The following is a 26,504-nucleotide window of genomic DNA, read 5'->3' on the forward strand; positions in this document are numbered from 1 at the left end:
TTATTATCCCTCTAAGGAGGGAAGAACAATTCCTTTAGGCAGAGAAATTAAATACATAGAAATAAAGTTTGTGTCACAGGGTTGAGTTTTGGATGGTGATCAGCTGCTTGGAATGTCTGTTTATTTTTATGCACCTGAAGACCAGATTGCCACTTTGACATGATATCTTCACTTCCATCTGAGGATGCCACCTTTAGATGATCCTGAGGAGGTGTGGGATATGTGTCCCTGGTGGGAGAGATCCTGGACTCTCACAAGAAGTGAGACATCGACCAGTGTGTTGGTTGTGTTCTGTTCTTATACAAAAATACTTGGTGTCATCAGCTTACAGAGGAAAGGCTCACTCTGGCTCACAGGGTCTGAGGTGTTAGTTCATGACTGGTTCACTTGCTGCTGGGCACCCACGGCAGTACATTGTGATGGCTGTGACATGGAGCTAAACTGTTCAGTTCATATCTGAGAATGAAATAGAAGAAAAGACAGAGATCAGGATTCCATAGTCCCTTTGAGGGCACACTCTATGTTCTAAAGACCTCCCACTAGGTCCCACCTCTTAAAGTTTCTGCTTCCTGTCATAGTGCTAACTTGGGGACCAAGCCCTTCATGTATGAGCATTTGGGGCCATTTAAGGTTAAAACTATAGAGCTAGGCACAGTGGCACACACTTTTAATTGTAACACCCAGGAGACAGAAGCAGAATTGCTAGTTTGAGGCCAGCCTGGTCTACATAGTAAGTTTAAGGGCATCCTAGGCTAACAGAATGAGGCTGAATCTCAAAACAATGAAAACCACAAAGTACTCAAACTATAGTAGCCAGAAATCAGTCATTTGGATGTGGTCTTGGGCCCTTGTGGTGATTGGGAATGGTAGAAGTAGGTAGATGGAGATCTCAAAGCAGGCCAGTTACAACACTCTGCCTTTGGCTCCCACTACTGTAGGCTCCCCAGGAGGATCTCACCCAACAGTAGCTTTGTGTTTAGATCAGGCTTCCTTCTGGCTTTGCCTGTAGGTACAATGATAACTATCTTACAAAATTTGGCCATCCTATGTTGCTGAATTGTATGATTGACTACCAAGGCCCCTTCCAACTGATGTTCTGACTTCCACAGTTTCTGATTAGAGCATAAATCCTCTATGGATTGGTCATTCTGAGATTGTGCTCTGAGGCTCACATATAGGATGAGGACATTGTTGGCATAGTCTGCTGTGGTGGGGATATACTGAACTTCTAAATACACCCAATGAGCCTGCTACCCATTGATCAGATGCCAGCTGATGGCTACAGTGCAGACAGGTGCTTTTTAGGTTTTCTCTGTGAGTGCTGGAGGTTCAAGGTCCTCATCTTAACCCTGGCTCCTTCCTGGATTCAGCCCTTGAGTATTTTCCTAGCAGGAAATCTTCATGTAATAGATGCTTGGACACTCTGTGGGACATGGGTGTTGACAAGACAAATGAGGAGATCACTGGAAGTGCAGCTTACAGAGCCAGCATCTGCTACTTGATGCTGCCTGCTGGCCCTGATCACTTGGGCCAGATATAGCTCTGAAACCGTCTTCCAGTTGACTGCCCTCCATAAGGGCTAGGCATCAGATGCTATGGTCCTCCATTATAGTTTGGGTGTGACATGTCCTCTGTAGGCTAATGTGTTTGAAGCCTGGTGGTATTTGTATTTTAAGAGGTTGCAGAGCCTTATGGATAGCATGGCTAGTGGAGGAAGTCATTCTAGGTTGGCCTGCTTATAATCTAGCCCTGCTTCCAGCCCTGGCGCCCAGACTTCTGACCCAAGCTATAGGAAACCCGTTACTACAAGCTTAAATTTTTATATACCAACCTACCCCAACCACCATACATGTTCTGCCATGATGGATTGTGTCCTCTCAAACCATAAGCCAGAATAAACCTGTTTTCCTTTGAGTGGCTTCTCAGGTATTTGGCCATGATGACATAGAAAAGTGATTAACACATGGTCCTGTTGGTGGGACGTGGTGGGTAGTGGACTGGAACACAGAGTTCCAGAGCCATTCCTGGCCCAGCTATCACTGAGTAGCAGGTAACACGATGCTGACTGTAAGCTGCTTATGCAGTGATCACCTCATTTGTCTTGTCGACAACCTTGTCCCACAGAGTGTCGTGTCTACTACATAAAAGTTGTCTGCTAAAAAGTTTCACCCAGAGCAGCCCTGAAGTTGGGCCAGGGAGCAACACTTTCTGGAAGGGCAGCTAGGGAGGGGAAGCCCTGGCTCTGGCCCTGCTCTAAGAAACCAAGGAAGCCATTGTGGGGAGTCAGCAGAAAGAAGGTGGGAACCACAATCAGTAGGTCAGACTCCTGTGTGGTGTGTGCCCCAAGTCCCCCATGGGACTTTGGACACTTGGTTTTCCAGCTTCAGACTTGAGTTTTGTTTTGTTTTTTCCTTCTTAAGGGATGAAGACAAGAGTTTGAGCTCCCCCATCTTTTGTTTCACAAATGCATACAGGAAGTGGTAGGTAGCATCAGTAGGCAGTGCAAATGAACTTGGACCGCAGGCAGTCATAGTTCCCTGCCTGGCTCCTCATGGGCTGGTGAGTCTTTGGGCAGGATGACCTGAGATTCTGTGCCGGAGCACTGGGCCTTAGTGGGTGCTGCCCCAGAGGATGACACGTAGTTGATAGCAAGTGACTTGCCACCTCCACATGTCTTTGCTTGGCTGTGTGCAGTCCCTCTACATTTTTCTGTGAAGTCTGTGTTGGGGAGCGTCAGGTCTGGGTGACCTCCTCGTCGTTTACTGCCACTAGCTGGGTCCCCATGGAAAAGAGGAGGCTGCAGTATCTCAGGGGTCTACTTGCCTTTATCTTTTACCATTCCCTCTTTGAGGTTTGAGACTGTTTGTTATAAGGACCCTGGAGCATGAACTCTTCATCTCTGCTGGGGTTCTTGGAAAGTCCTTCTGGGATTCCGTTGTCAAGAAAGGCTGCCAGAATTTTTACAACACCCTCTGCCTGCCAGATGCCCTGGGAAAGGCACGGCCTCATCCATCCCCCTCGTTCTTCATAGTCTTACTTGGCAGGCCCTGGGTTCAATGGTGGATCAATCAGGCCCAGCCAAAGTCAAGGCAGGGGCAGTGTGGCTATGACTGACCCATAGCAACAGTGATGCCAGAAGCTTTTACTTTACCATGAGGAGTTACTTTCATGGAGGAGTTGGCCTTGACTTTTTTTTTTTTGAATTCAGACTGCCTTTGAAAAACAGAAACTGGAGCATTTGAGGCACTTGGTATAGGGGAAGAGCATGGGCTAACAGTCCTGGGAGTAAATCCAGTCTTGGTTGCTGAATATACTAATCAGCTGTCTATCACTGGGACAAAATACCAGAGATACACAGTTTAGAAAGAGAAAAAGTTTATTTGTGGTCATGTTTTCTGGCCATGATTGCCTGGACACATTGCTTTGGACCTGTAGTAACAGTAGTTCACCATGGTGGAAGAGTGTGGAGGAGGGGGGCTGCTTACCTGATGGTAGCTGGAAATCCAAAAGAGAAGAAGGGACCACAATCCTGATGCCCACTCCATGGGTATGCTCTGTGGCCTAACATTCTCCCTCTAGACCTAGACCCCATCTTCTGAAGGCCCAAGGATCATCACCAACTGGTCTTTGGGAGGACTTTTAACATGCAGATCTTAACAGACTGTGCATTCTTGGAGCTCACCATGGCTTCTTTGCACTGGGGTGGCTACATCTGTAAACTGGGTGTATGCCATATACCTTCAGGGGTAGCAAAGAGACTTCTGTGAAAATGGGTCAGTAATGTAGCATCTCACATGGAGACCAAATTGGGCACGCTGGTTGGTCCTCTTGTCTCAGGTGGATTTGGGCAATGGAGGTAAGAGGTTCTCTAGACAGGATGCAGGGGTCAAGGTACTGAAATTGAGCAACAGTCTTGTCCCAGGTTTCTGTGACACCCAAAATGCAGCTGGGGAGGCAGGTGAGGGTAGAAAAAGGTAAAGAAGAAAGTGAGAGCTGTTAGGCAGAGAGTTTCTCTGGAAAATGCTGTAGGAAGATGACCTGGAGGCTAGCAGTGGTGTTGGCCTAATGGAGAGTGAAGGACTTGGCTGGACATCAATGAACAAGGACTGGTTTGAGCAAGCCAAGGGTGTCTCTGTCTCTGACAGCCATGCCTAAGGAACAGAGAGAAGTAATGGATAGATGGTCCTAGGTCATTAGGTTCTGCCTCTGCATTCTGGTTGAGATCCCTGAAGGAGTCTTCAGGGTTCCTACTTCCCATACAAGTGTTGCTTGAGACTTACGTTTGAAGCATATATGTAAATCAATCCCCCTTATTTTTCTTTTTCTTTGTAGTTGGAAGGGAGTCTAAATACCCAAGAGTAAAGAAAATTGATATTCAGAGAGAAGGGACAGAATAGACTAGGGTTCAAATTCCACTTTAAGCTCTGCCTAGCATGTCCTTAGAAATGTGCACGGGCCAGCAGAAAGACCTGTCTTCTAGGATTCTGCAAAAACCAAATGAGATAACGTAGGTAAGCACTTTGCCTGGCATGTTGCATGGAAATATGTTAGCTATTTAGAAATGATCACAGGGTAACTTCTCCAAGGTCAGATGGTAGATGGTAGCAGAATCAGCTTAGATTGCATTTGAGAAATAGTTGTGAACCTCTTGTTTGCTTGACATTACCCCTGACAGCTGAATAGCGCTTGTGGGGGCTGGAATGGAGGTGACAGTGGCACCCTGAAGGCCCAGTCAAAGTCTTACACAATGTTAGTCCTCCAGTGACTGGGTAGGATAGATGGTTGCTGGTAAGAGACCTGAGCTCAGGGGCTTTCTGAGACTTTAGGGTAGAAGATTGGCTGTGTCTATTTGAACTGGCCATCTAGCTTGGATGGATTACAGAGAGGGGTAATCCCCTGGTGGCTCCAGTTATCTCCTTTTTGGGGTTGCAGGATAGGAGAGAACTCACGTCCAAGAAGCCTTGCAGATGACTTCTGAGAGGGCTCATCACTCTGTTCTTGGTTCCATGGCATGGTGCTCCATCATGTGCTCATTTTTAGGTTTTAAGCATGAGTGTAATTATGGTGTACATATTTTGGTGTCCTGTGTATGCATTCTTCTCCATATCTCCTGGGAACCTACCCTCATGCTTTACACCTGTTACACATCCCCTGAGAGCCCCGGAGTGAAGGATGATGTGGTCTTTGGGTTTTAGCATTGTCTGGCCTTGCTCTACTTGTTGTGTGACCTCTGGGCCATATGACTCTCCTGAACCTCAGTTTTCTTATCCGTAGATAGGTAGCTAGAGTAGGTCAGCTGACCTGTGTCTGGTGATGACATAAGGACAGCTCATCATGTGGCAAATAGGCGCACCCTAGATGGTGACCCCTGGGGTCACTTTCTGGGACTGAAGGGAGAGAATGACTTAGTAAGAGTGCTGGGTCTGTCCAGGTCAAAGTACCTGAGGTTTCCAAGCAACCATGGGATGCTTGGATCTTACTGTGAGGTGCAGAGGTGAGGTATACTTTGTGGGGCACAAGAAATGTTCACAGAGAAGGTGGGGTTGAGGTGGGCCATACGGAGTGTACGCTGGAGACACATGAAGTCCACTGCTACAAGCTGAGACCTGTGCCCTCATTGTAAAGGGGGACAAACAGACACTCCGCCGAGATATTCCAATAGATGGTTTACTGTCTGTGTGGTTCAGACCAAACGCTGCCCCAAGCTTTCAGGGGAGCAGAAATCAGCAGTGCCTGGGGAGTATCAGGAAAGTCTTGGGAGGTGAGGCAGGGGAACCTGGGAATGACAATTCTTTTTTCTTTGTGTATATGTGTGTGCTCATAGATGTGTAAGTGTGTGCATGTGTAAGTGTGTGTGAGGTTCATGTGTACATACACTTGTGTATACCTGTGTATAGAGGCCAGCCATCAACCCCAGGTGTTTTTCCACAGATACAGTCACCTTGCTTTTGAGATAGGGTCTCTCATTGTCCTAGAGCTTGCTGAGTAGTTAGGCTATGAGCCCAGGGATCTTCCTGTCTTTGCCTCCAATCATCACACTGAGGTTACAAGTGTGCACCACCATTCTTGGATTGTTCACAACTGTTCTGTGGTTTGAACTCAGGTCCTCATGATCATATAGCAAGGCCTTTACTGGCGGTTCTAGCTTTCTACCTCTGACATTTTTGACAGCATCATGTCTGGGAAGCCCAGATAAGCCTGTGATGAGAGAACCCCCAAGTGTTCTGAGCCTGGTGAGCTCATGGAACACTGAACACTGACCCTTGTGACATAACAGAACTTGAGGTAGCTGCTTCATCATGAAGGCTCAGCCTTAGGGAGGTGAGCTGAGCTGTCTTGGGGGGAAAGGTTTTATCCCTAGGCTCCAGAGTCAGTGTACTTTGAAGGGCATCCCAGTGACTCTCGAGGGAAGGTCGGATCCAGTTTATCTCTGCTGTATGCCTAGGGAAGCCTCTGTTGTCCTAGCCTATTCTAGCTCCCCTAGCCCACTGAGGTAAGTATAGGCCTTACAGCCTGGGCTGTGCAGGCAGAATAATGGGAGGTTCAACTTTATCGTCCAGAAGTTAGGCTGTATGACCCAGAGACGCCTGTGAGACAGCCATGGAATGGAGGATGTAAGCAGGTGGGTGGGCTGGAGGAGCATAGCCCCTCCCCAACCCCTTCATGGTGGCTCAGGCGATAAACTGCTTATCCTCAGGTTGTCTCCCTGAGCCGAATGCAGAGTGTGTTATTTAAATTTCAAAATCACATTCTTCTTCTAACAGCTGTCAGAGACTCTGAGTGTCAACGAAAATTGGACTTTAGCTGTAGCTCTGTCACCCCTTTCAATCCTCCCCTTTCACAGAGAACTCTGCTAACCAAGGAAGGGGCAGTGGGAGAGGGGGCCGCTTGGGAGAGGGGGCCGCTAGTTTGCTTGGTTGGGGGTGAATGACCCATGGCTGTGGTCATGCTGTTGGGTGGCTGGGACCAGCAGAAGGTGAGCCAGTGTCTCCACCCAGGAGTACTGGAGCTGTAGAGATCTGTGCACCTCTCTTTTCTTCTCTGTAAATGCTGTGGGAGGGCTTCAGGCTCTTGTCAGTGGGTGGAAGGATTTGCTGGTGCTGACGTGTGATCAGGGTGTTGGTGACTTCATCTCTGGTTGCCTTTGTGTTCAAGGAAGAAATTTCTGGGAAAAACAAACTATCAGAGAAGAAATTTAGCCTAAAGAAATGCTTTTTAATGGTAGAACTTCAGGTGCTGTGACTCGAACAGGACTTTTTTGGGGTGAGGGCATTTTTCTTTTGATGCTCTTTATCATGTAGGTAGCTACCAGCTTGCTTTGTTGTGCATAATGGGCTCTGCTGCTGCTGGCCTTCGAGGTGGCTCTTGGCTGGACACTTTGTCCTGTCATCAGCCCCTGACCTGGCTCTCTTAGGATTCTTCACTCCACAGTTGGCTCCCGTTTTAGCTATTAGCTGCACCTATTCTAGTTTATGGAAAACAGGCATGAGTGATGAGTTCCTATACTGGATACTCTCCTTCCCAGCATATCCATCCATCCATCCACCCACCCACCCACCCACCCATCCATCCATCCATCCATCCATCCACCCATCCATATGATCCTGTGCCTGTGGGGAGTACAGAGAAAGGACCACAGCAAGGTGAGAGGCCCAGTGTGGGGACATAGAGTGGAGTGAGAACAAGGATAGTGCAAGTATGTGTGGCATGTATGTGTATATGTGTGTGTATATGTGTGCATGCAGGTGGTGGTGTATATGGGCCCAATGTGTGTTGATAAATTCTGTGTGTATATGTGAGTGTGCTGGTTTCTGCATGTGTTAACCTTCATGTATATATATATATAGATATATGTGTGTCAGGATACATGAGTGGCATGTATCTATCAGGTATGTGTATGTAAATTTATGTAGTTATATGTGAGTATGCGTGAATGTGTGGTGTTAATGTGTTTATGGGATGGTTTATGTGCATGTTTGTTATATAGGTGTGTGTAGCTGTGTAAGTAAGTGTGTTTGTGCATGGGGTGGCTTGTGTATGTGTTTAATGTGTATGTGAAGTGTGCTAGCGTGTGTGTGGAGTGTAGGCTGTGTGAGATTAAAGTGTTTGGAGTATTGTGTGTGTTTAATATGTGTAGTTGTATAATTGTGAGTTAATATATCGGGTCATTTGTGTGGTTTTACCTGGCTAGTATAATTGTGTTTAATGTGTTTGTGTGGTGATGTGTATGGCTTATTGGGTATGTTTAGCATGGCATGTCAGTATTTGTATAGTGGTGTGTGTAGGAGTAGCTGTTAATTTGGGGGCAGCAGCTTTCTGCGTGCAGATAGGAAGGGAAGGAGAGGAAGGGGCAGAGTCAGGGAGGTAGAAAGGACAAGGTTGGAGATAATGGTTCTCCCAGGTCAGAACAGAATCCAAACTGCTGTCCCTTAAGGGTAGCCACTCTTCTTTGACTTTCTTGTCTTCCTTGTCTTTCTGGAAAGTTCTGAGAATATGGTTTAGGGATGAAGACTGAGGAAATAGGAAGTCATTTTGGTCTGGCCTACAAAAAGAACTAGATTTAAGTGTGTGGATAATTTGGGACATCATTACCTAGAGGCTGTTTCCATGAGCCCTCTCCTAAGAGGCATTTGTTCCCAGATATTCCCAGGAAACCCTGGTGTTCCATGCCCTTGTCTAGGTGTAGAGGATACACAAATAACTTGAACCAAAGACTTCCTGTTCTTATATGGAGCTGAGGTGCTGCTCGGTAAGGGAAACCAGAAACAGGCCAAGGAACAAGTTAGCAGGAAACACACATAATTGTGACAACTGCTGGGCCTACACTAAAATAAGACGTTGGGTGAAGTGATCATGAAGAGCCAGTTATGACTCACAGGAAGAGCCTAGCATGGGGAGATCAGGGGAATAACCCCAGTGGGGAACCCGTATGTGGAGGCGGAACATGCCAAAGGCCATGAAGCTACACCCCTGAGTAAGGTGGAGGGTAGTGTTATGGGAGAGGAATGCTGGGGTAGGTGGAGTGATCTCTAAGTGATGCAAAGCAAGTAGCGACGAGTTGGGTTTTTAGTTGGGAAGTGATGGGAAATCATTGGGAAGATTTTAGATGACTGAGCAGCACAGTGTTACACATGCATTTGAAAGCTACTCTAATTCTAGGAAGAATGGATGGTGAGAAGCAGGCAGGGGCATGGGCAAGAGTGGTCCCAGTTAAGATGTTACCACTGGAGTCCAGGTAAGGGGCAAACAGAGGAGAAAGGAGCTAATGAATGGATTTGGAATAGATTGTGTAGGTGTGCAGAACTAGAATTATGGTTCACTCACATTTTTGGCTTGTTTGACAGTGACGGTGCCATTTATTAGGATGGTAAAGGTGAGGGAAAGGACAGACTGGGGTGGAATGGGCAGAGATCAAGAACTCAGTTCAGTCTGTGTTAGGATTGGGTTGTCAGGTAGACCTTCACTGAGAAATGCCAAAGTCGGGGGCAATCTATAGAGTGATGTTAGTGTATAGATGACATTTGAAGCTGTGGAAGAAGAAGGAGAGAGAGAGAGAGAGAGAGAGAGAGAGAGAGGAGAGAGAGAGAGAGAGAGAGAGGGGGAGAGAGAGGGGGGGAGAGGTGGGGTGGGGGGCTAGGATCTTAAAAAGCAAGGGCTAAGATGAATGCTGCTGAGGAGGACAAAGGGGGAGAACCAGCTGGGAGTGGGAGCCTGGGCGGGCACTAGCTGTTGGAAACAGAAAGTGAAGGGGTGCCAGGTATAGCCATAGTTAAGCAAGAACAGCTTGGAGACACATATACCTTCAGCATTTGTCACATGGAGCTTCCCCAGGCCCCTGCTGAACTCTTAGGGAGGGTGAGGTGGGCAGATAGATTTAGGGACACTTTGTCAGGCTTCATTATGAAGAGGAACAGGTGAGGGGGGCTGGTGGGCTAGAGGGAGGTATTTTTGTTATGTTTGGAGACAGGTAGTAATGGCTGTGCGTTTGTTCACTGTGCTGGATGGAACATGACAGGGAGAACTTGGAGGGCACAAGAGGAGTGGAGGGGGCAAGAGGGATGTCCTTGAGCAGTGAGGACGGATGAGATCCACATGGCACACATGAGCACAGGAGGCCAGGTGGCCTTTGGCAGGGATACTTCTGCCTCCATAGTAACAGAAGGCAAAGCTGGGTTGCAGGTGAGATAGGCTGGTTGTTGCCAGGGAAGGAAGGTGAGGGAATTTATGTTCAGTTCTTTTATTTCCTTATAAAATATGAGGCAAAGTTCTGCGCTCTGAATGTATGTGTATACCCCCACTCTCCCACCCAGTTCATGTGTTGAAATCTTAGTTATGAAGGTGATGGTATTGAGGGCTTCAATTTATTATGTTTATGAGTGTGCGCACACTCTCTCGCGCGCGTGCGTGCGTGCGTGCGTGCGTGCGTGCGTGCGTGCGTGCGTGCGTGTGTGTGTGTGTGTGTGTGTGTGTGTGTGTGAGTGTGTGTGTGTAGTTGCCCGAACACACTAAAACACAATGTTGTCAGATTGGAACAAAGAGGGAGGAAACAGCCCAGGGAGACTGAGTCAGGAGAAGCTGTGAAGTAGCTTTTATAGGACATTTGAGACTCGAGTACAGGCATTTAAAGTGAAACCAGTCATTTCAGAAGGTGCATTTCTGAGTGACCCTCAGCTACTGGGCTGGCATGGAGGTGGAAGGAGGCTTTGCTTCCTTGGAGATTAGTGTGTTGGAAGAGGGACTGATGAGGTGATGTGCTTGCCTGGAGGCTGAGAAGTTAAGCCTGTGAAAGGCATGTTTAAGGATGGGTGTGCTGGGATGGGTGTACTGGTAGAGGGGTGGTCAGAGCAGTGATCAAGTCTCAGGGAAGGTGACAGATTTTGCTGGGAGTAGGAATTACTGAGAGGAAGCTGGGGAGGTAGGAAGAAGGTGGTCCAAGGTTGGGATGTTGGTACAGGTACCAGTAAAAACAAGGCTGGGGGCATGACTGTGGCACTGGGCAGTAGAAGAGTGGGAAAGGTCATGGAGGGAGGAAGATGACCCTTGTTGTTAAGACCATTTCTGTTGAGTAGAAGATTCAAAGACAGCATGGGAAGAGACGATAAATCAAATAAGGAATCACTCTTAAAAGGAATGGGGGAGTTGATAGGTGACAGCCCTACTGAGGAGTGGGGGCAGTAGATGGGTGAAATGACCTTCACAGATGGCATAGAAATGTTGAAAGGAGAAACGAAGACCCCCCCTTCCTAACATGGACTTGGAGGTTAGCTGTTCACCAGCTGGCCAGTGGCCTCTTCTTCCATAATTAGTGTTAAGCGAGGAAATCACTTGTTTTGTCAAATGTTTTTATTTATCTATACTTAATGCTTTGAATCATTTAAATTTTTTTAGAGACTTGTGTTGAATGGTTTCCATGGCTTTTGAGCTTTTTGCAAATGTGCTTGGTAGCTGTATTTTAAGATGTATTTAGTTTATTTTTGAAGCTAAGGGTTGTAAGCTGATGCATATTTCCTGTCGTGAGAAAAGTCTATTTCATAATCAGTAAACAAAGTTTTAGTTTGCAGACTGGAGTCTCATGTCAGCATCCATTCATCACAAGTTAAAAAAAACAAGACCAAAGAAGGTCAATCCTACCAATATAAAATACCTCTATTTTAGTTTTTGTAAACAAACAACTAAGACTGATGTGCCTCTGTTGTATATATGAATATCCCATGCCTCAGAAGTATATCCCAAAGATATAGAGACCACAAATACAACTTAAAAAGTTGCTTTTCATGGGGGTGGGGGGGGCTTATATTTTAAATTTCTAGAACCACAAAATCCAGACTAATCTACCCTTTGAGAAGTTTGAGAATAAATTTTAATTGTGATTAAAAATTATCAAAACATAACATGATATTCAGAACATTCACATTGATCCTTGTTGTTGACTTCCACTGCATTTTGCCATTCATCAAGTTGACTTCTGGTGGGTTGGCCTGTATTCAAAATGTCTGCTTCCTCTAAAGAGTGCCTGTGGCTTTGTGCTAGGGTCACTGGACTTGGATTAGGACTTCTTGGGCATGTGTGGGGAGGGCAGTGCTCTGGGCACAGAGTAGTGTGTGTGGGGGGGTGAGGATTCTAGTCCTCTCAGTTCTCTGGGTTTTGAGTGACAACAGAGAGGAATGAGACGTGGAATGTTGGAATTGGTCCTGTTATCTCTTGGGGGTCTGTACCATTTTCTATAGATTGATTAGGAGCTTCAGGGGTGAGGGCTGGGTATGAGAAGGTGTCTGAGACCCTGCTCTGTCAGATTTCCTGTATGGCGAAGAGGAGCTCTGGAGATGGCCACTTGCTCATGGAGGTGGAGACTGAGGGGCCTTTTTTCTCTGGGTATGGGCTATAAAGGCAGCAGCACATGGGATCTGGCACTTTCTATTGGCAAGGTGTGATGGCTGTTGCGGAAATGGAGAGATGGGAAGAGGCACTTTCCAGCTGGGGATCTTTTAAGTAGGTCCTTGTTGCTTTTGAACTATGAATTGGAGATGCTGAGGGACATTGGTAATGCTATATTTTAATTGTGATTAAAAATTATCAAAACATAACATGATATTCAAAACATTCACATTGATCCTTGTTGTTGACTTCCACAGCATTTTGCCATTCATCAAGTTGACTTCTGGTGGGTTGGCCTGTATTCAAAATGTCTGCTTCCTCTAAAGAGTGCCTGTGGCTTTGTGCTAGGGTCACTGGACTTGGATTAGGACTTCTTGGGCATGTGTGTGGAGGGACATTGCAATACTATCAGAAAACATGACAGGTAGCTGATTATCAAAGAAAAAAATTCATTCAGAGTTTGGGAGGGTCAAAGTCCAAACTTGAGAGGGGACAGTAGTGTACTTCTTTGTAGAGGGGGACTATTTAGGAATAAGTGGTTACATCTTGGACTTGAGCAGAGAGGGTGAGGCCAAACTCAGGCTTTTATGACAATTCTCTATCTCTTTAAAACCATCAATCTATGAGTCCAAAAGCATATACCCCATGATGAAGAGACCTCCGGGTAATCACCACCTTCAAATCCCCAGTAGCTGGGGATTACCCAAATTTTCAACTCATGGGCCCTTCGGGCAACATGCATCTAACATTCAAATCCCATGGGTATTTTGATCTTCATCATCCTGAAATCACCTTGGATGGCGCGCGCACACACACGCGCGCGCACACACACACACACACACACACACACACACACACACACACACACACACCTATAACCTCCACACACTTGTTACGTTAGTCAGTAGCCCATTCTAGATAGCTACACCTCCCAAGCCACTGCTAGGCAAGAGGACCGGCTCTTAACAATAACCGGAGGCAGAGAAGGAAATCTAGGAGGCAAAAGGCAAGTTTTTATTTGTCTGTGATTCTCGTCGCCTCTGTTCTAGAATGTGAGCTTCAGGCAATAGGGAATCTTCTCAACTTTGTTAATTAGTGTTTTCTCTCCAGAAGTCCTAGACCAGGGCTGGGAGAGAGTTCAGAGATTGCTGGTTGCAAAACTGAAGCTGTAGCTAGGTGACCTCTTGAGGACAACAGGTGACAGGTTACAGCATGGACTCCCCACTTCGTCTCTTCTGCCCCTTTCTAGTGATCCATCCTGCTTTGGTAGAGTTTGTTTATTCTTTATCTCATTGTTAACATACCCCTAGCTTCTTGGGTTCTGTTGACCATCCAGTTGACTGTGCTTTCCTTTCATGAAACTACTGACTCCACGAAACTAAATTCTCTTGATTTCTCCCAACTCAAGTTCCATTGCTTCTCCTTTGTACTACACATTGGCATCCACAGTTCTGCCCCATCCAGGGACCTTTTCATCTTTATTCTCATGCTTAATGTAGGTAGTCTTGTTGAGATTGGTGATTCCTCATGTCAGTTACGACATGACTAGCTTGGTGTCTCTATCGATGGCTGTCTGATTCTTCTGTCTCGACACCATCTCTGTTTGGCCATGTACGGTCTCATACCAACCAAATTTCATTCTGAAATACCCAACTAATTCTGGTCTCTTCTTTCCCAGTATTCTTTGTCTAGTGACATCATCATCATCTAACTGGAATATGACACTCTTCTTGAATTCTCTCTCCTCCCACTCAGAATCAAGCCAGTTCTGTTATGTTGTTTTCCACTTAATGTGCCAAATGAAAATGGGCTAAATGACCATCTGACCAAACTTTTCACCTCTCTGGCCTGGTACTGAAGCTCTCAACTCCTCTTTCACCCTTTTCTCCACCTCCTTTCTTAGTATACCAACTTTTCTTATATTGATGAATGAGCTATTGTGCCTCCCTCTCCCCTCCTCCAAGTGCTTATCATTTTAGAGTTAAAAATCTAAAGTTCTTATCCTGCTCTACAAGGCCCTATGGCACCCCCCACTGCCCCACCAAATTATTTTTCCTTTAATGTTTCCTTGTTCAAGAAGCTTCAGCCACCCCATTCTTTTCATTTATTCATGCCAAAACCATGCCTGTCTCTAGGTGTTTGCATGTGACCTTCCTTTTGCTTGTAATTATCTGACCTTGGATTTTTGTGTGTGCTGCGCTCCTGCTCACCATTCTCAAATTGATGTCACCTCCTGGCAGGCATTCCAAATCTCCTCTCTCCATCATTCTTTTCTGAATTTTCTTGTTTCCTTCATCACACTCATCAACCCTTTAAATCTTTTTATATGCATGTGTTTTATTGCCACTTTGCTGTCACTGGAATGTAAGACCCCGGAGAACAGGAACTCCATCTTTCTAGGCCTTGGTGTGTGTCAGTTCATGAAAATATTTGTTGGTTGATGTTTGTTTGACTGACTGCTAGCTGCCAAGTCATGGTGCTGTTGGTAGAGAGCTTTTGTGTGCACATTTGTGCAAATGAGGTTGGGGGGTCAACTGACCCATGGGCAAGATGGGAAGGTTTCTGACAAGAAGGGAAGTTGAAGTATCTAGGTCCCTGTGACTTGTGCGTATCTCAGAAGGTTGAGACTCTTATTTCTGCCTGCTTGTTTGTGATTGGAAGTATACCTTGACGGTTGAGGACAGGGAGGAGATACGAGGAACAAGCATACCCAAGAATCTTGCTTAGGTGATAAGAGAGCTACAGGCTACCTTCTGCTCAAGTGGATCTGGTCAATGGTGAGCTAGGTGTCCTATGTGTGTGAGTTTGTGTGCCCATGGATGTGCATTTGGGGTGTGGTCATTAGCACCTGAGCCTTGTTTCTAGGTTTTGGGTTCAAACTTTGGAAGAAAGCTTAGAATCACAGGGAAGGTGCAAAGCCCAAGTGTCGGCCACAGAGCCTGTGACTCAGTGGGTCTTGTGCATGCCTGAGATTATTGAAGTTTGAGCACCTCTGCTCACAGCTTAGTCTCCTGCCTCTGAGTGAATACACAGTAAAGTTGGATTTTGAGATGGATATGACACACAATTGAAAAACAAATTGAAAGTAGTGGCTTTAATGTGTCAGATTCAGAGATAATGGAGATGTTATGTTAAAGATCGAATCAATTAAAGGAAAACTTCAGATTTCACTCAATCATGAAGGGAGTAGCTAGGCCTAGTAGTTCAGGACTGTAATCCCAAATGTGTGGGAGGCTGAGGCAGGAGGATCACATGTTCAAGGGCTCTCTGGACCATAGAATGAGTCACTTAACCCACAGTAACACACACACACACACACACACACTCTTAAAGAAAAAATAATTAAATATTAGTAGAACTGATACTTTAATAGAACGGATACTTTAAAAGGCCCTAAATTTGGTGGGTCATGCTTGGGTGACTATTTGGCAAACTCAACTCTACTAAATGCAGAACAGCTGTTCAGGGAATGTCAGTTTGAAGGGTACCACACTATCTGGGGACAACCTGGCGCTGTGGATAGACCATTGGCTCAGGGGGGTGCTCCTGACCCCTAGGGTGTGAGAGGCTGGTAGACCCCTTTGTGGTGAGGCCCACTACCCCTCCTCAGCAAGCTGTGTCCCTATTTTCTTGGCTCTTGCAGAGGGGAGGAAAGGTATAAAGAAGCCAAGATGTGTCTCTGGGAGCTGGAGCTGCTAGGAGAGATTTCCTGAGCTTTTGGAAAGTGCCAAGTGCCATTGGATCCTACCTCCCTCTCCCCTGGTGACTGCCATTTATATATTGGCCCATCTTTAGCTCTCTCTCTACAGGCCTAGAGGACCCACATAGGGCCTCAGTAGCAACATCTGTCAGGGATAGGCAGTCCTAGGTCAAAGGGCCTGTCATTCATTTTCAGCTCCCAGGTCTCTGTTGAGGTCTGTGTGGTCTCAGCTCTCGTCACAGGGAGTGGATAGGGACTAAGAGGGCCTAAGGTTCTGGAATTGCCATCCCTGTCTGCTCTGTATTTTTGATTTGGAGCTATAGGCTGAGTAGTTTGAGGAACCCTGGGGGTAGAAATTTGTGTCTGAAATCCTCCACTGACTTTCTTTCCAGGTGTTGGAGAGAGGCCTTGGGGTGGGATGAAATTCGGTAGTCAAGAAAGGGGCATACTGTGCCACAAACCTGTTACCTTGGCTTGCATGCACCTGACTGTGTGCTGAGCCCCGTTTTTGTGCATGACAGGTGCTCAAGTGGGCAGCTAGGCCAGTTCTGGGGGGGTGTATTTCTCCCCAATGGAGCACCCCACTGTCCCCTCCCACCCCCTGAAGACAGAGGGGGCATCTTCCTAGTATTCAGGCAGTTGTTTTTCACACTGCTGCATTTCTTGATTTTTTTCTAGGAAATTTACCAAGTTGAGGCCCAGAGGTTTACATGTCCCACCCCATAGCAAACACTTTCACTATTCAAGCTCCAAATGGAAGCCGCTGGGGCTGTAATTACACTGGCATTAGCTATGAACACTGCTGCGAGGAGGGGAACAGAGCACCTGGGGGGAACCGAGATGCAGCCACAGGCCTAAATTAGCTGTTGCTCTGCTTGCAGTTGTCAACTGCTCCTCTGCAGAGACCACCGCTTCCCACGCCCTCCTGGCCCCAGGACACTCACTCTTTGCTCTTGCCAGCGGCCCACATCTGACAAGTGCAGGGGGGACTGTCTGGTCTAGGAGAACACCCCCACAGAGGCAGGCCACGTCAGCCTTGGTGCTGACAGGCATCCTTGTGTCCATGCACAGCCTGCACGATGGTCGAATAGCAGCTCAGAGCTCTGCTGCTGAGGTCAAGGCTCGAGCATGGCCATGTTAACTCCCCCTCCACCCAGCGCTCCCTCTCGTTTCCTTGCTCTTTCTCCATTTCTAGGCATGATTTTATTTTTATTTTTTCTTTTCTATTTTTTTATTTATTTAAATTAGAAGCAAGCTTCTTTTACATGTCAGTCTCAGTCCCCTCTCTGTCCCCTCCTCCCCTGCCCCTCTCCATCCCAACCCCTTTCTGCTCCCGAGGGAGGGTGAGGCCTTCCATGGGGATCTTCAAAGTCTGTCATATCATTTGGAGCAGGACCTAGACCCTCCCCAGTGTGTCTAGGCTGAGAGAGCATCCTTCCATGTGAAGAGGGCTCCCAAAGTTCATTTGTGTACTAGGGGTAAACACTGATCCACTACCATTGGCCCCATAGATTGTCCAGATCTCCAAACTGACTTCCTCATTCTGGGGGTCTGGAACAGTCCTATGTTGGTTTCCCAGCTATCAGTCTGGGGTCCATGAGCAACCCCTTCAGGTCAGCTGTCCCTGTGGGTTTCTCCAGTCTAGGCATGATTTTCTTTGTGTTCTTCTCAGGCATTGTTTGGCTGCCCCCTCTGCCTAGGACCCCTTTTCCTACTTCTCCAGGAAGTTGGTCAGTTTCAGCAAAGAAATCATTGTGTCCATGTCCCCCAACTCCAGACAGGTCTTTTCCTCTCTGCACCTTGAACTCTTCCAGGAGAGCTCAGCATTAGCAGAGCTCAGCATTAGCTGCTCAGATGGGCAGCTTTTCTGTCCCCAGCTGTCTCAGCAATGTGGCAACCTAGTGGCTGGGGAAGAACCTGGTACATAAACATACTTACATATGTATGCTTGTGTATGTATGTATACATGAATCTACTTAAATTTGTAAGTGTTGTGGTGTATCTCTCTCTCTCTCTCTCTCTCTCTCTCTCTCTCTCTCTCTCTCTCTCTCTCTGTGTGTGTGTGTGCATGTGAGGGCCAAATAGATCAATGTCAAGAGTCTTCCTCAATCACATCTCCACTTTATATTTATTTATTTATTTATTTATTTATTTATTTAGTTTTTCGAGACAGGGCTTCTCTGTGTAGCTCTGGTTGTCCTGGCACTCACTCTGGAGACCAGGCTGGCCTCAAACTCACAGAGATCCGCCTGCCTCTGCCTCCCGAGTGCTGGGATTAAAGGCGCCACCAATGCCCGGCCCACTTTATTTTTTTACAGCAGGGGATCCTCCTGTCCTCTAACTCTCCCAGCACTGGAGTTATAGATGCACCAGTAGCCTGTCTTTTGCCCTCCCTCCCTCTCTCCCTCCCCACCATCTCTCTTTCTTTCTTTCTCTGTGGGTCCTGGGCATCCAAACTCAGATCCTTAAGTTTGTGTAGCAGATTCTTTACCTACTGAGCCATCTCATTAGTCAAAAGCTGTTTATTGGAAAAAAAGAAAACCAGGAAAATAAATCTTGATTCTTTTTCTGCCTTAATTTTACCTTAGCCTGTTCCTGTTCTCTTTTTTGTCTTCTATTTTTTCTTCCTTCTCCCCTCTCTTTGGGACAGCGTCTCCCTCTATAAGCCACGAGGACATGGAACTCACTACGTAGCTGAGCTTGACCTTGTACTCAAGAATAATCCTGCCTCAGCCCCCTGAGTGCTGCGACTGTAGAAGTGAGCCATCACACCCTGCTCAAATTCCCATGTTAAAGAGATTCAGTGTCTTAGGGGAGTTCCACACTCACAGCCTGATGGAAGATGTAAGGTTGCTGTCCACCCCCTGCTTCCTCACCCTCCCTGCTGCCAACACCCTACTCAGTAGTACCTTGTTACTACCGACAGCAGTGATACACTGTTACTACCCAGAGCTTACTGCTGCTGGCATTAAGATCCACGCTTGGTATGCCTGGTCTTGGATACAGGCATATTACTTGCTGACCATTACAGTATCATGTAGAATATTTCATTGCCTTGAAAATACCCTGTGTTTTGCCCACTCATCACTCCCTCCCCCAGCTTCTGATGGCCACTGATCTCTTATTGTTTTCCCTCTTCCAAAATGTCATGTACTCAGCATCTTATGTCCTGCTGCTTTTGTGAGTTTCTCATGGTGTGACAGCTCATTTCCTTTTATCACCAAATAATTTTCTGTTGCTTACACTCCCTTCCCCTTTATCTCAGCACAAAGAGAGGAACATTGCTCTTCCCAGTGTTACAAGGTTGCTGTTGGATGGTTAACTTCCGGGTCTCTTCCACTGCTGCTTTCTGATCCCTCTTGCTTAGGCTACCATTAATACTTGAATAAATGTAATCTTGTCCACAGTTACTTGGTTTGTGTCAATTTTGCTTCCTTCAAAATATAAACAAACTTTCAAGCATTTGCTGTAAACCAGAAATACCTACTGAATATTCATGTATCAAACTTTTGATACATGGAGGATAACATGACCTCTGCCTTATTTTGATGTAAGAAATGAGTTATGTATATACACTGTGGCTGCTGCTGATGCATGCTGTGGGGAACACAGACCATCTTGGGCATAGCTGCGGTACTGAGGTGCTGTGTGCCAGGAGGAAAGAAGAACTCACAGGGCAGCTAACATTTGAGCAGAGACACCTGAACTGTCTAATCAATATGGCTCTATGATCATTGAGGGAAGAGGCGAGCCTTGTAGATCAGGGACACACCAAGTTCTGAACCCCTAAGGCCAGGCCACCATTGGCTTGTCCTAAGAAGATCATGGCGGCTATATTGGAGTGACCAACAAGGAGGATCAGGAGCAAGGCCAGACAGAGGAAGGCTGCTTGAACTTGACACACCATGCACATGGAATTCTAAGTGTTTTAATGGTCAATATTAAAAGGAAAGAAAGATAGGTGACATTAATTTTGGTACTATGTTTAGTACTTCATGTCCAAAATATTATCCCTTCAACTTGCAATTAAAGCAAAGAAATTGTTAGTGAGATGCTGCTTTGCTTAATAAGCTTTTAGAATCTGGTGTGTGTTTCCTCATCTTTCCAGTTCAATGGCCAATGGTTACCATATTGAACAATGCAAATACAGAGCCTTGTAGCTCATGCTAAAGCCACTGAGTAAAGAAGCCAGTGGAAATCCTGGAATACCGGAGGAACACACCTCTGTGCCTTAGGTTCTTGAAATTCCCATGAGAGAAGGTCATTGTAGGGTGCTGTGAAAGCTGGGGGACTGGGCATGGTGATGACAATTTGGAGGTGGTAGTGGCAGTGAGAAGTGATGTATTCTGGGTAGATTTGAAGGTAGAATTCCCGGTTTTCCTGTGTGGTTGTGAATAAGATGCTGGTGTGGCGTTTCCAGGATAGAGTTGACTGTTACCTGAGCCACCAGCGTTCTGGGTTTGACCCAAGGGTGTTGGGTTTTCAGGTAGTATTATTAAGTAGTGGTGAACAGATGAGTCTGGAGTTTGCCAGAGAGGTCTCAGGATTCGGAAGGAGGCTGACTGATGGTGTTTAATTGCGTGAGATAAAATGATAGCCCCAGATGCCTGGAGACGGGGGCTGGGTCCTGGGGAGCACAGAAAAGAACCTGATCAGGGAGGTATTGGGGAGGCCAGAATGAAGACAAGCAGAAAGGAGACTCAGTTGGAAGTGGATGAGCTGGTGGGTCCAGGGCTTCTGCTGCATCTGCTGGAAGGGCTAGGCCTGCAGGTTCCTATTTGTGACAAGTAGAAGGTCAGATGTGGATCTGAGAGAAAATGCAAGGAGAGCAAGACACAGATGGGGGGGGTGACAACTAGTGGCTTTGCTTTAAAGGGGAACAGCAAATGGGGTGGCAGATTCAGGGCCTCACAGGACCACTAGGAGACCCTGTTCCTCAAAGACACAGCCAATTGAAATATTCTAGAAGACAGGGTAAATTCATGATGCAAAGGAAGTTATTAGTGATTTCTCATGCTAACCAAGATGCTTTGTGCCAGGTACTATTTTGCAGACAAGGAAACTGAGACAAAGAGTAGTTTGAGTTGATGAATAGCTGAGCCAGGATGTAAAGGCTGGCTTAATATTTTACAAGGCCTGGTTCTGGTCTGGTTCTGCCTCTTGGTTTCCTGGCTGGAGTAGTCAACTCTTTAGTGAGGGACTTCTATCCTTTTCTGTATTAAGCTCCCAGCATGGCACCTAGCAGAGGTAGGACTTTACAGATATTTAATGACCCAGCAATCAGGACCAGGAACTGCATATACAAATGCTGAGCCAACAGGCATAGCCATAGAGGGGTCATGGTCTCTACCAGCCTGGTTTTGAGTCTCCCTTATCCTATGGCAGGTTCTTGTATAGGGAGCTACACAGGGAAGACTGAACCTGGCAGGGTGGAAGAACTCACCTCTGGCCTAGGCATATGTTGGTGCTGAGCAACTGGCTTCTGCCCTCAGTTTTCTGTCAGTGTTCAGGATGGCTGTGGCAGTCCTGTACTCACCCACAATTCATTTCTTTTTAACCTGTAAAACACAGGTTGGGTTGGGTGACTACCCACCTGACTGGCCCTGGAAGAAGCCCAACTGCCTGTTATCAAGTTGCCCAAGAGGGTCTCTCTAGGTGGGAACTGGCTGGTGGTAGAGTCAGATGGTTTCTGGGCTGAGTATCTTCTTGGCACAACTAAGATCTATGGGGTTGGGACAACCATCACAGAGTAGCCATGTGATTCCCAGGAACCCTGCTGTACCTCATACACTACCCTCACTGTATTAAATAAAAAGTCACAACAATATGGCAAGAGACCCAGCCCATCTGGCTCATGGTTGGTCATATATCCAGTGGTGTCAGAGTTGAAGCTGGGCCAGTCTGCCCTTTACAGTTAGAGGACTTGTGCATCCTTTTAGGTGGCAGTGGCAGCCACACCCTTCTGGATATAGAAGAGCAGTTTTGGTGGTTACAAGGGTAGGGGTGAGGAGGGTGGCTGGGATGTTGCTTGCATCCTCGTTGACAAGACTCAGTGATGAGTGCTCCCCATGCCAAATGCCAGAGTTGCCTCTTCCGTGAAGTCCCACTGAGCTGTGCTGTTGGAGGACTGGCAGGGGCCCCTGGTTATGTGACTTTGAAACAGACGCATTATTTCCTGCCCTAGTAAACAGAGCTGTGAACAACCATTTCCAAGCTTCTGAAGCTGGGGTTAGTCTAAGCCTTTGGGATGAGTCGCCTTCTGAACTACTCCTTGCTCACGCAGTGTACCCCTTTCCTGTAACTGTCTCGTGCACTTTGGACACCTGCATATTAACATCTTTAGTGCTCGCCACAGCTATATATTCTTGGAAATTATCTTTATTCTCAGACACAAGGAAACTGAGGAAAAGAGCCTGTATATGGTACCAATCTCGAGTGTCCCTGCATGTCCTCTCCTTGTGCCCATATGTACCTCTGACTAGTCTTCTCCTTCCTCCTCCAGGGACAGGGGCAGACCCAGTGGTCAGTGCCAAGAGCAATCACTGCCTGGATGCCGCCAAGGCCTGCAACCTGAACGACAACTGCAAGAAGCTCCGCTCCTCCTACATCTCCATCTGCAACCGTGAGATCTCGTCCACCGAACGCTGCAACCGCCGCAAGTGCCACAAGGCCCTGCGCCAGTTCTTTGACCGTGTGCCCAGCGAGTATACCTACCGCATGCTCTTCTGTTCCTGTCAGGACCAGGCATGTGCTGAGCGTCGCCGGCAAACCATTCTGCCCAGCTGCTCCTATGAGGACAAGGAGAAGCCCAACTGCCTGGACCTGCGCACCCTGTGCCGTATAGACCACCTGTGCCGGTAAGAGCAATGGAATCTATGGCCGTCTACTTAGGGTGCTCAAGTGTTTGGGCGTTTTTTTAGGGTCACTTGAATTATGACCATGAATGAGCCCAGAAGAAGATGTTAAGAAGGTTAAAACCGGTTGGTCATAGGTGAAATCAATTGTCACCTATTCATTTCATTCATTCATCCACTCTTCTGTCCATCTAAATGTATTCATTCACCTGTCCATCACCCAATTATTCCATTCAGTATGGGCTTATTATTTTCTACTCTGCGTGCAGCTTCATGCTAAGTACTTTGAGGGATGCCAAAACAAACTACCCAAGGAACTTAAAATATCAAATCATGGATTACTAACAGGAGGTAGGGACCTTCAGAGGTTCACTTTTCAGGGAAGCCTGTGCCTATGTCCTAGCAGAGGAATATGATCTAAGAGCCAGATCCTTGCAGACTGAGAGCAAAGCCAAGCTAGTGTTGGGTGAGGACTGGAGTTAGGTTCTGGAGTCTGACAGTGCTGAGTTCAAATCCTGACTTTACCACTTGCAAACTGTGTGACTTTGAGTCAGTTTTTAAGATTTCCTGAGTTTTCATTGCTTCACGTGTGAGTGAGTAATAAAATATCCCAGCATTATTGTGGTGGGATTACATGTCCAAACCTTAGCACAGAGCCTGGCATATAACAAATATATTTAATAAGTATAGTCTAATTATTTAGGTGTTCTGCTTTTTTTTTTTCAATTGTTGTGCTTTTCCCTTCGCTAAGTATTGATATATTAAGCCATGCCATGTGAAGTGTTCAATACTCAGTCCTGACCATGGAGAGAAGAACACGTTGCTCTCAACAGAGCACACGTCCCATAGGAGGAGAAGTGGTCCCCATTTAGTGGAACGTGGCTTGCAGAGAAGGGAGCAGAAGGGAGAGCCATCTGACAAAGCCTGGAAGTCCTGATGGGGGTGTGTCATTGAGTTGATGGGGTCTTGAGGACTGAGAAGGAGAAGGCCCAGAAGTGAGTCTGTCAACAGAGACTTGAAAGAGAGCATGGGCGCATGGGGAACTTCAGAGTGGGTGATGGGGGACTGCTGGCGAAGGGAACATTGCAGTAGTCTCAGTTTGTCTACTGTGTCTGGACACTGTCTAAAGGCTTCATGCTTGTAACCTATTAACCCTGCAGAAAGTCTCTGAGGTAGGTATTGTTGTCATCTTTGAAGGGAGGGAACAGACTAAGGAAATCTCTTGTCCCAGGTCATAGACCACACACATTTTATAGCTGGGGTTGCATAATATTCTTTCTCACCACTACGGCTGTTAAAGTGTGCAACCCGAATGACAGCAGGCATATCACTTTGGACTTAAGGGGATGGCTGTAGGAATGAAGAAAAGTGGATCTTTTCACTGAAGATGGCAAGTAGACTTGACCAGACTGTCTGTCTGTCTGCAAGTCTCCTGGAGGCAGGAACTCTGCGCCCTTTCCTGAATTCAGAGTGTGGCCTTGGGGAGTACTCAACAAGACACTAATTGGATGGATGTGTGGCTGGCAATTGCTTGTTTTCTAGTTGAATAACTGTGAGACAATGGAGTTATTCTGTGGGGGTGTTGTTGGACATGCTGTGTCTGAGGGACCAGAGTGACTTATCTGGGGTGCTTCACTGGTGATTTCAGAGCTCAGTCAGGAAGCTGGAGAGAGGGGATGGATATAGGTGCTTTGGGATCCTTGATTTTGATTAAAGCCTGGTTATGTAATGAGGAGGGTTAATGGAGCCCATGAGGGAGTCCAGGCTGAAGGTGACAGGGGCATCATCAGTGGTCAGGGGATCGTGGAGCCATTGGTGTGGGAATGAGGGCTGGCTCTACTGGGAGTGCCCATGCATATGTAAGAGAGACACAGAAACAGTACAGCAGAAGACAGGAACGCAGGGAGGGTATAGGAAAACCAGGAAGCAGTGACCCAGAATCCAGAAGAAAGGGGTTCAAGAGGGAAGAATCTGCCAGGCCAGGTACCTCCATACATATGCGCATGTATACATGTGTGTGTCTGTGTGTGCTGAAAGCCAATCAAGAAGCTCAAAGAAGAGGCACCAGGCTCAAACTGTTTTCTTCAGAAAGCAGCAGGGCTGAATAGGGAGCCTTGAGGAGGACACAGAATGGAAGATGACTTCTTTTGGACCCTGGAGAATTGGGTCTGTGTGCAGCTGGAATGGGAGGCTCCACTTTTGTTTGGTTTGGAAAACAAGCTCTCACAGTGTTTGGAGAAGGGATTGAGCATTGAGCTGGCTACAAGGCTCGGTGAAAACCTTGTGAAGAAATAGACTTTCGAGTCTGCTTTTTAAAAAGTCTACGTTAAATATAACAGATGAAAGAATTTGAAATAGGCCTGTACCTACTACAATAGAGGGGTTGGCAGTGGTAACTGAGGGCCCTAGAAGGCAGGAGAAAGCAAAAGCCTTAACTGTATAGGTAGGCGGAGCACTGAACATCAGTTCTGAGCTTCTTACTTGGATTAATCTTACTTGGATTAAGGGGAAGCTGGATGGACCATGGAATTCCTAAAACAACACAAAAAGGGAGTGTGCTATTTCTTAGATGGAGACACAGTATCCCCTGTGGGCCAAATGGCAATGTTGCCAGACTCCATCATACACAGCAACCCATAACAACCGAACAATGAACAGCAGAGTCTTGGAAGAGCTGGTACAGAGTAGCAGGACCCTGTGCCTACAGGTGGGCTCGGCTGGTCCAGAAAGCCAGCAGGCTGCAGGGTGCCTATTCAGGTGCTTACGGTCGAGCTACTCAGATATGTAAGTCAGGAGCCTCCAGCAGATAAGTGACAGGACCTTGTGCCTGCTTGTCAGTATTATTTTGAAGAAGGCTGGGTGGCCCTTAGGACATGTAGCTCCTGTGCTTGAAGTCATGTGTGAGAAGGAAGACTGTGGAACATTTTGATGACTTCATTTATTGGTTTAAGGAATAGAGAGATTTTTGTTTGCTTATTTTCCTGAAGTTGGAGCAGTCATGATCAGGAGAGTTGTGTGGTAAACAGCACAGAGTCAGAACAGATGTTTAAACACCATTGGGCATTGTGAGGGTCCAGATAGAGGACGCTGAGGAGCGAAGGACTGACCAAGAAAATGAGCCCCTTGCATTTGGGGACTTCAAGGACTGCAAAGCAGGGTCTATAGACAACACCACATCAAGATTTTTGACTTGGGGACATGGCTTGGTTTGTCAGGTAGGAAGTTCATGTTGGCTCAAGATGAGGCTATGTGAGCTGCTTTCTTCAACCAGGGCAGCACTTGAACCCATCTTTGCTCCTCTTCTACTTACCACATCCTCCAGTATACAGATGTAACATGGCGTCCCAGAGGAAGAAGGGCAGGAATGAGGAAAGAGGCTGCATCTAGGATGAGTCTGGCAGAGGCATTGGGGAATGGCACAGCATAGCCAAATTCCCTGCAGGGGACTTGGCTCTCAACTTAGAATTGAAGAGTTAGGTGTGCTAGAATACATGTGCTGGGGAGAACCCAGAGATGAAAATGCAGGGTGGCGGGCAGGCAGGTGGTGGGTGGAGTGGGTGGTACTCTAAGTCGGA

General features: G+C 46.8%; 1 protein-coding gene across 1 annotated transcript in view; it reads left to right on the plus strand.

Annotated features, from left to right (window-relative positions):
- Gfra2 (GDNF family receptor alpha 2) overlaps positions 1–26,504 on the plus strand; it is a 98,069-nt gene that overhangs the window by 14,399 nt on the left and 57,166 nt on the right. The window contains exon 4 of the mRNA XM_027390167.2: positions 22,578–22,932. Within this exon, the coding sequence (XP_027245968.1) occupies positions 22,578–22,932 (355 nt within the window). The remainder of the gene's footprint in view (positions 1–22,577; positions 22,933–26,504) is intronic.

The sequence above is a fragment of the Cricetulus griseus genome (assembly GCF_003668045.3).
Source record: "Cricetulus griseus strain 17A/GY chromosome 1 unlocalized genomic scaffold, alternate assembly CriGri-PICRH-1.0 chr1_1, whole genome shotgun sequence".
NCBI lineage: Eukaryota > Metazoa > Chordata > Mammalia > Rodentia > Cricetidae > Cricetulus > Cricetulus griseus.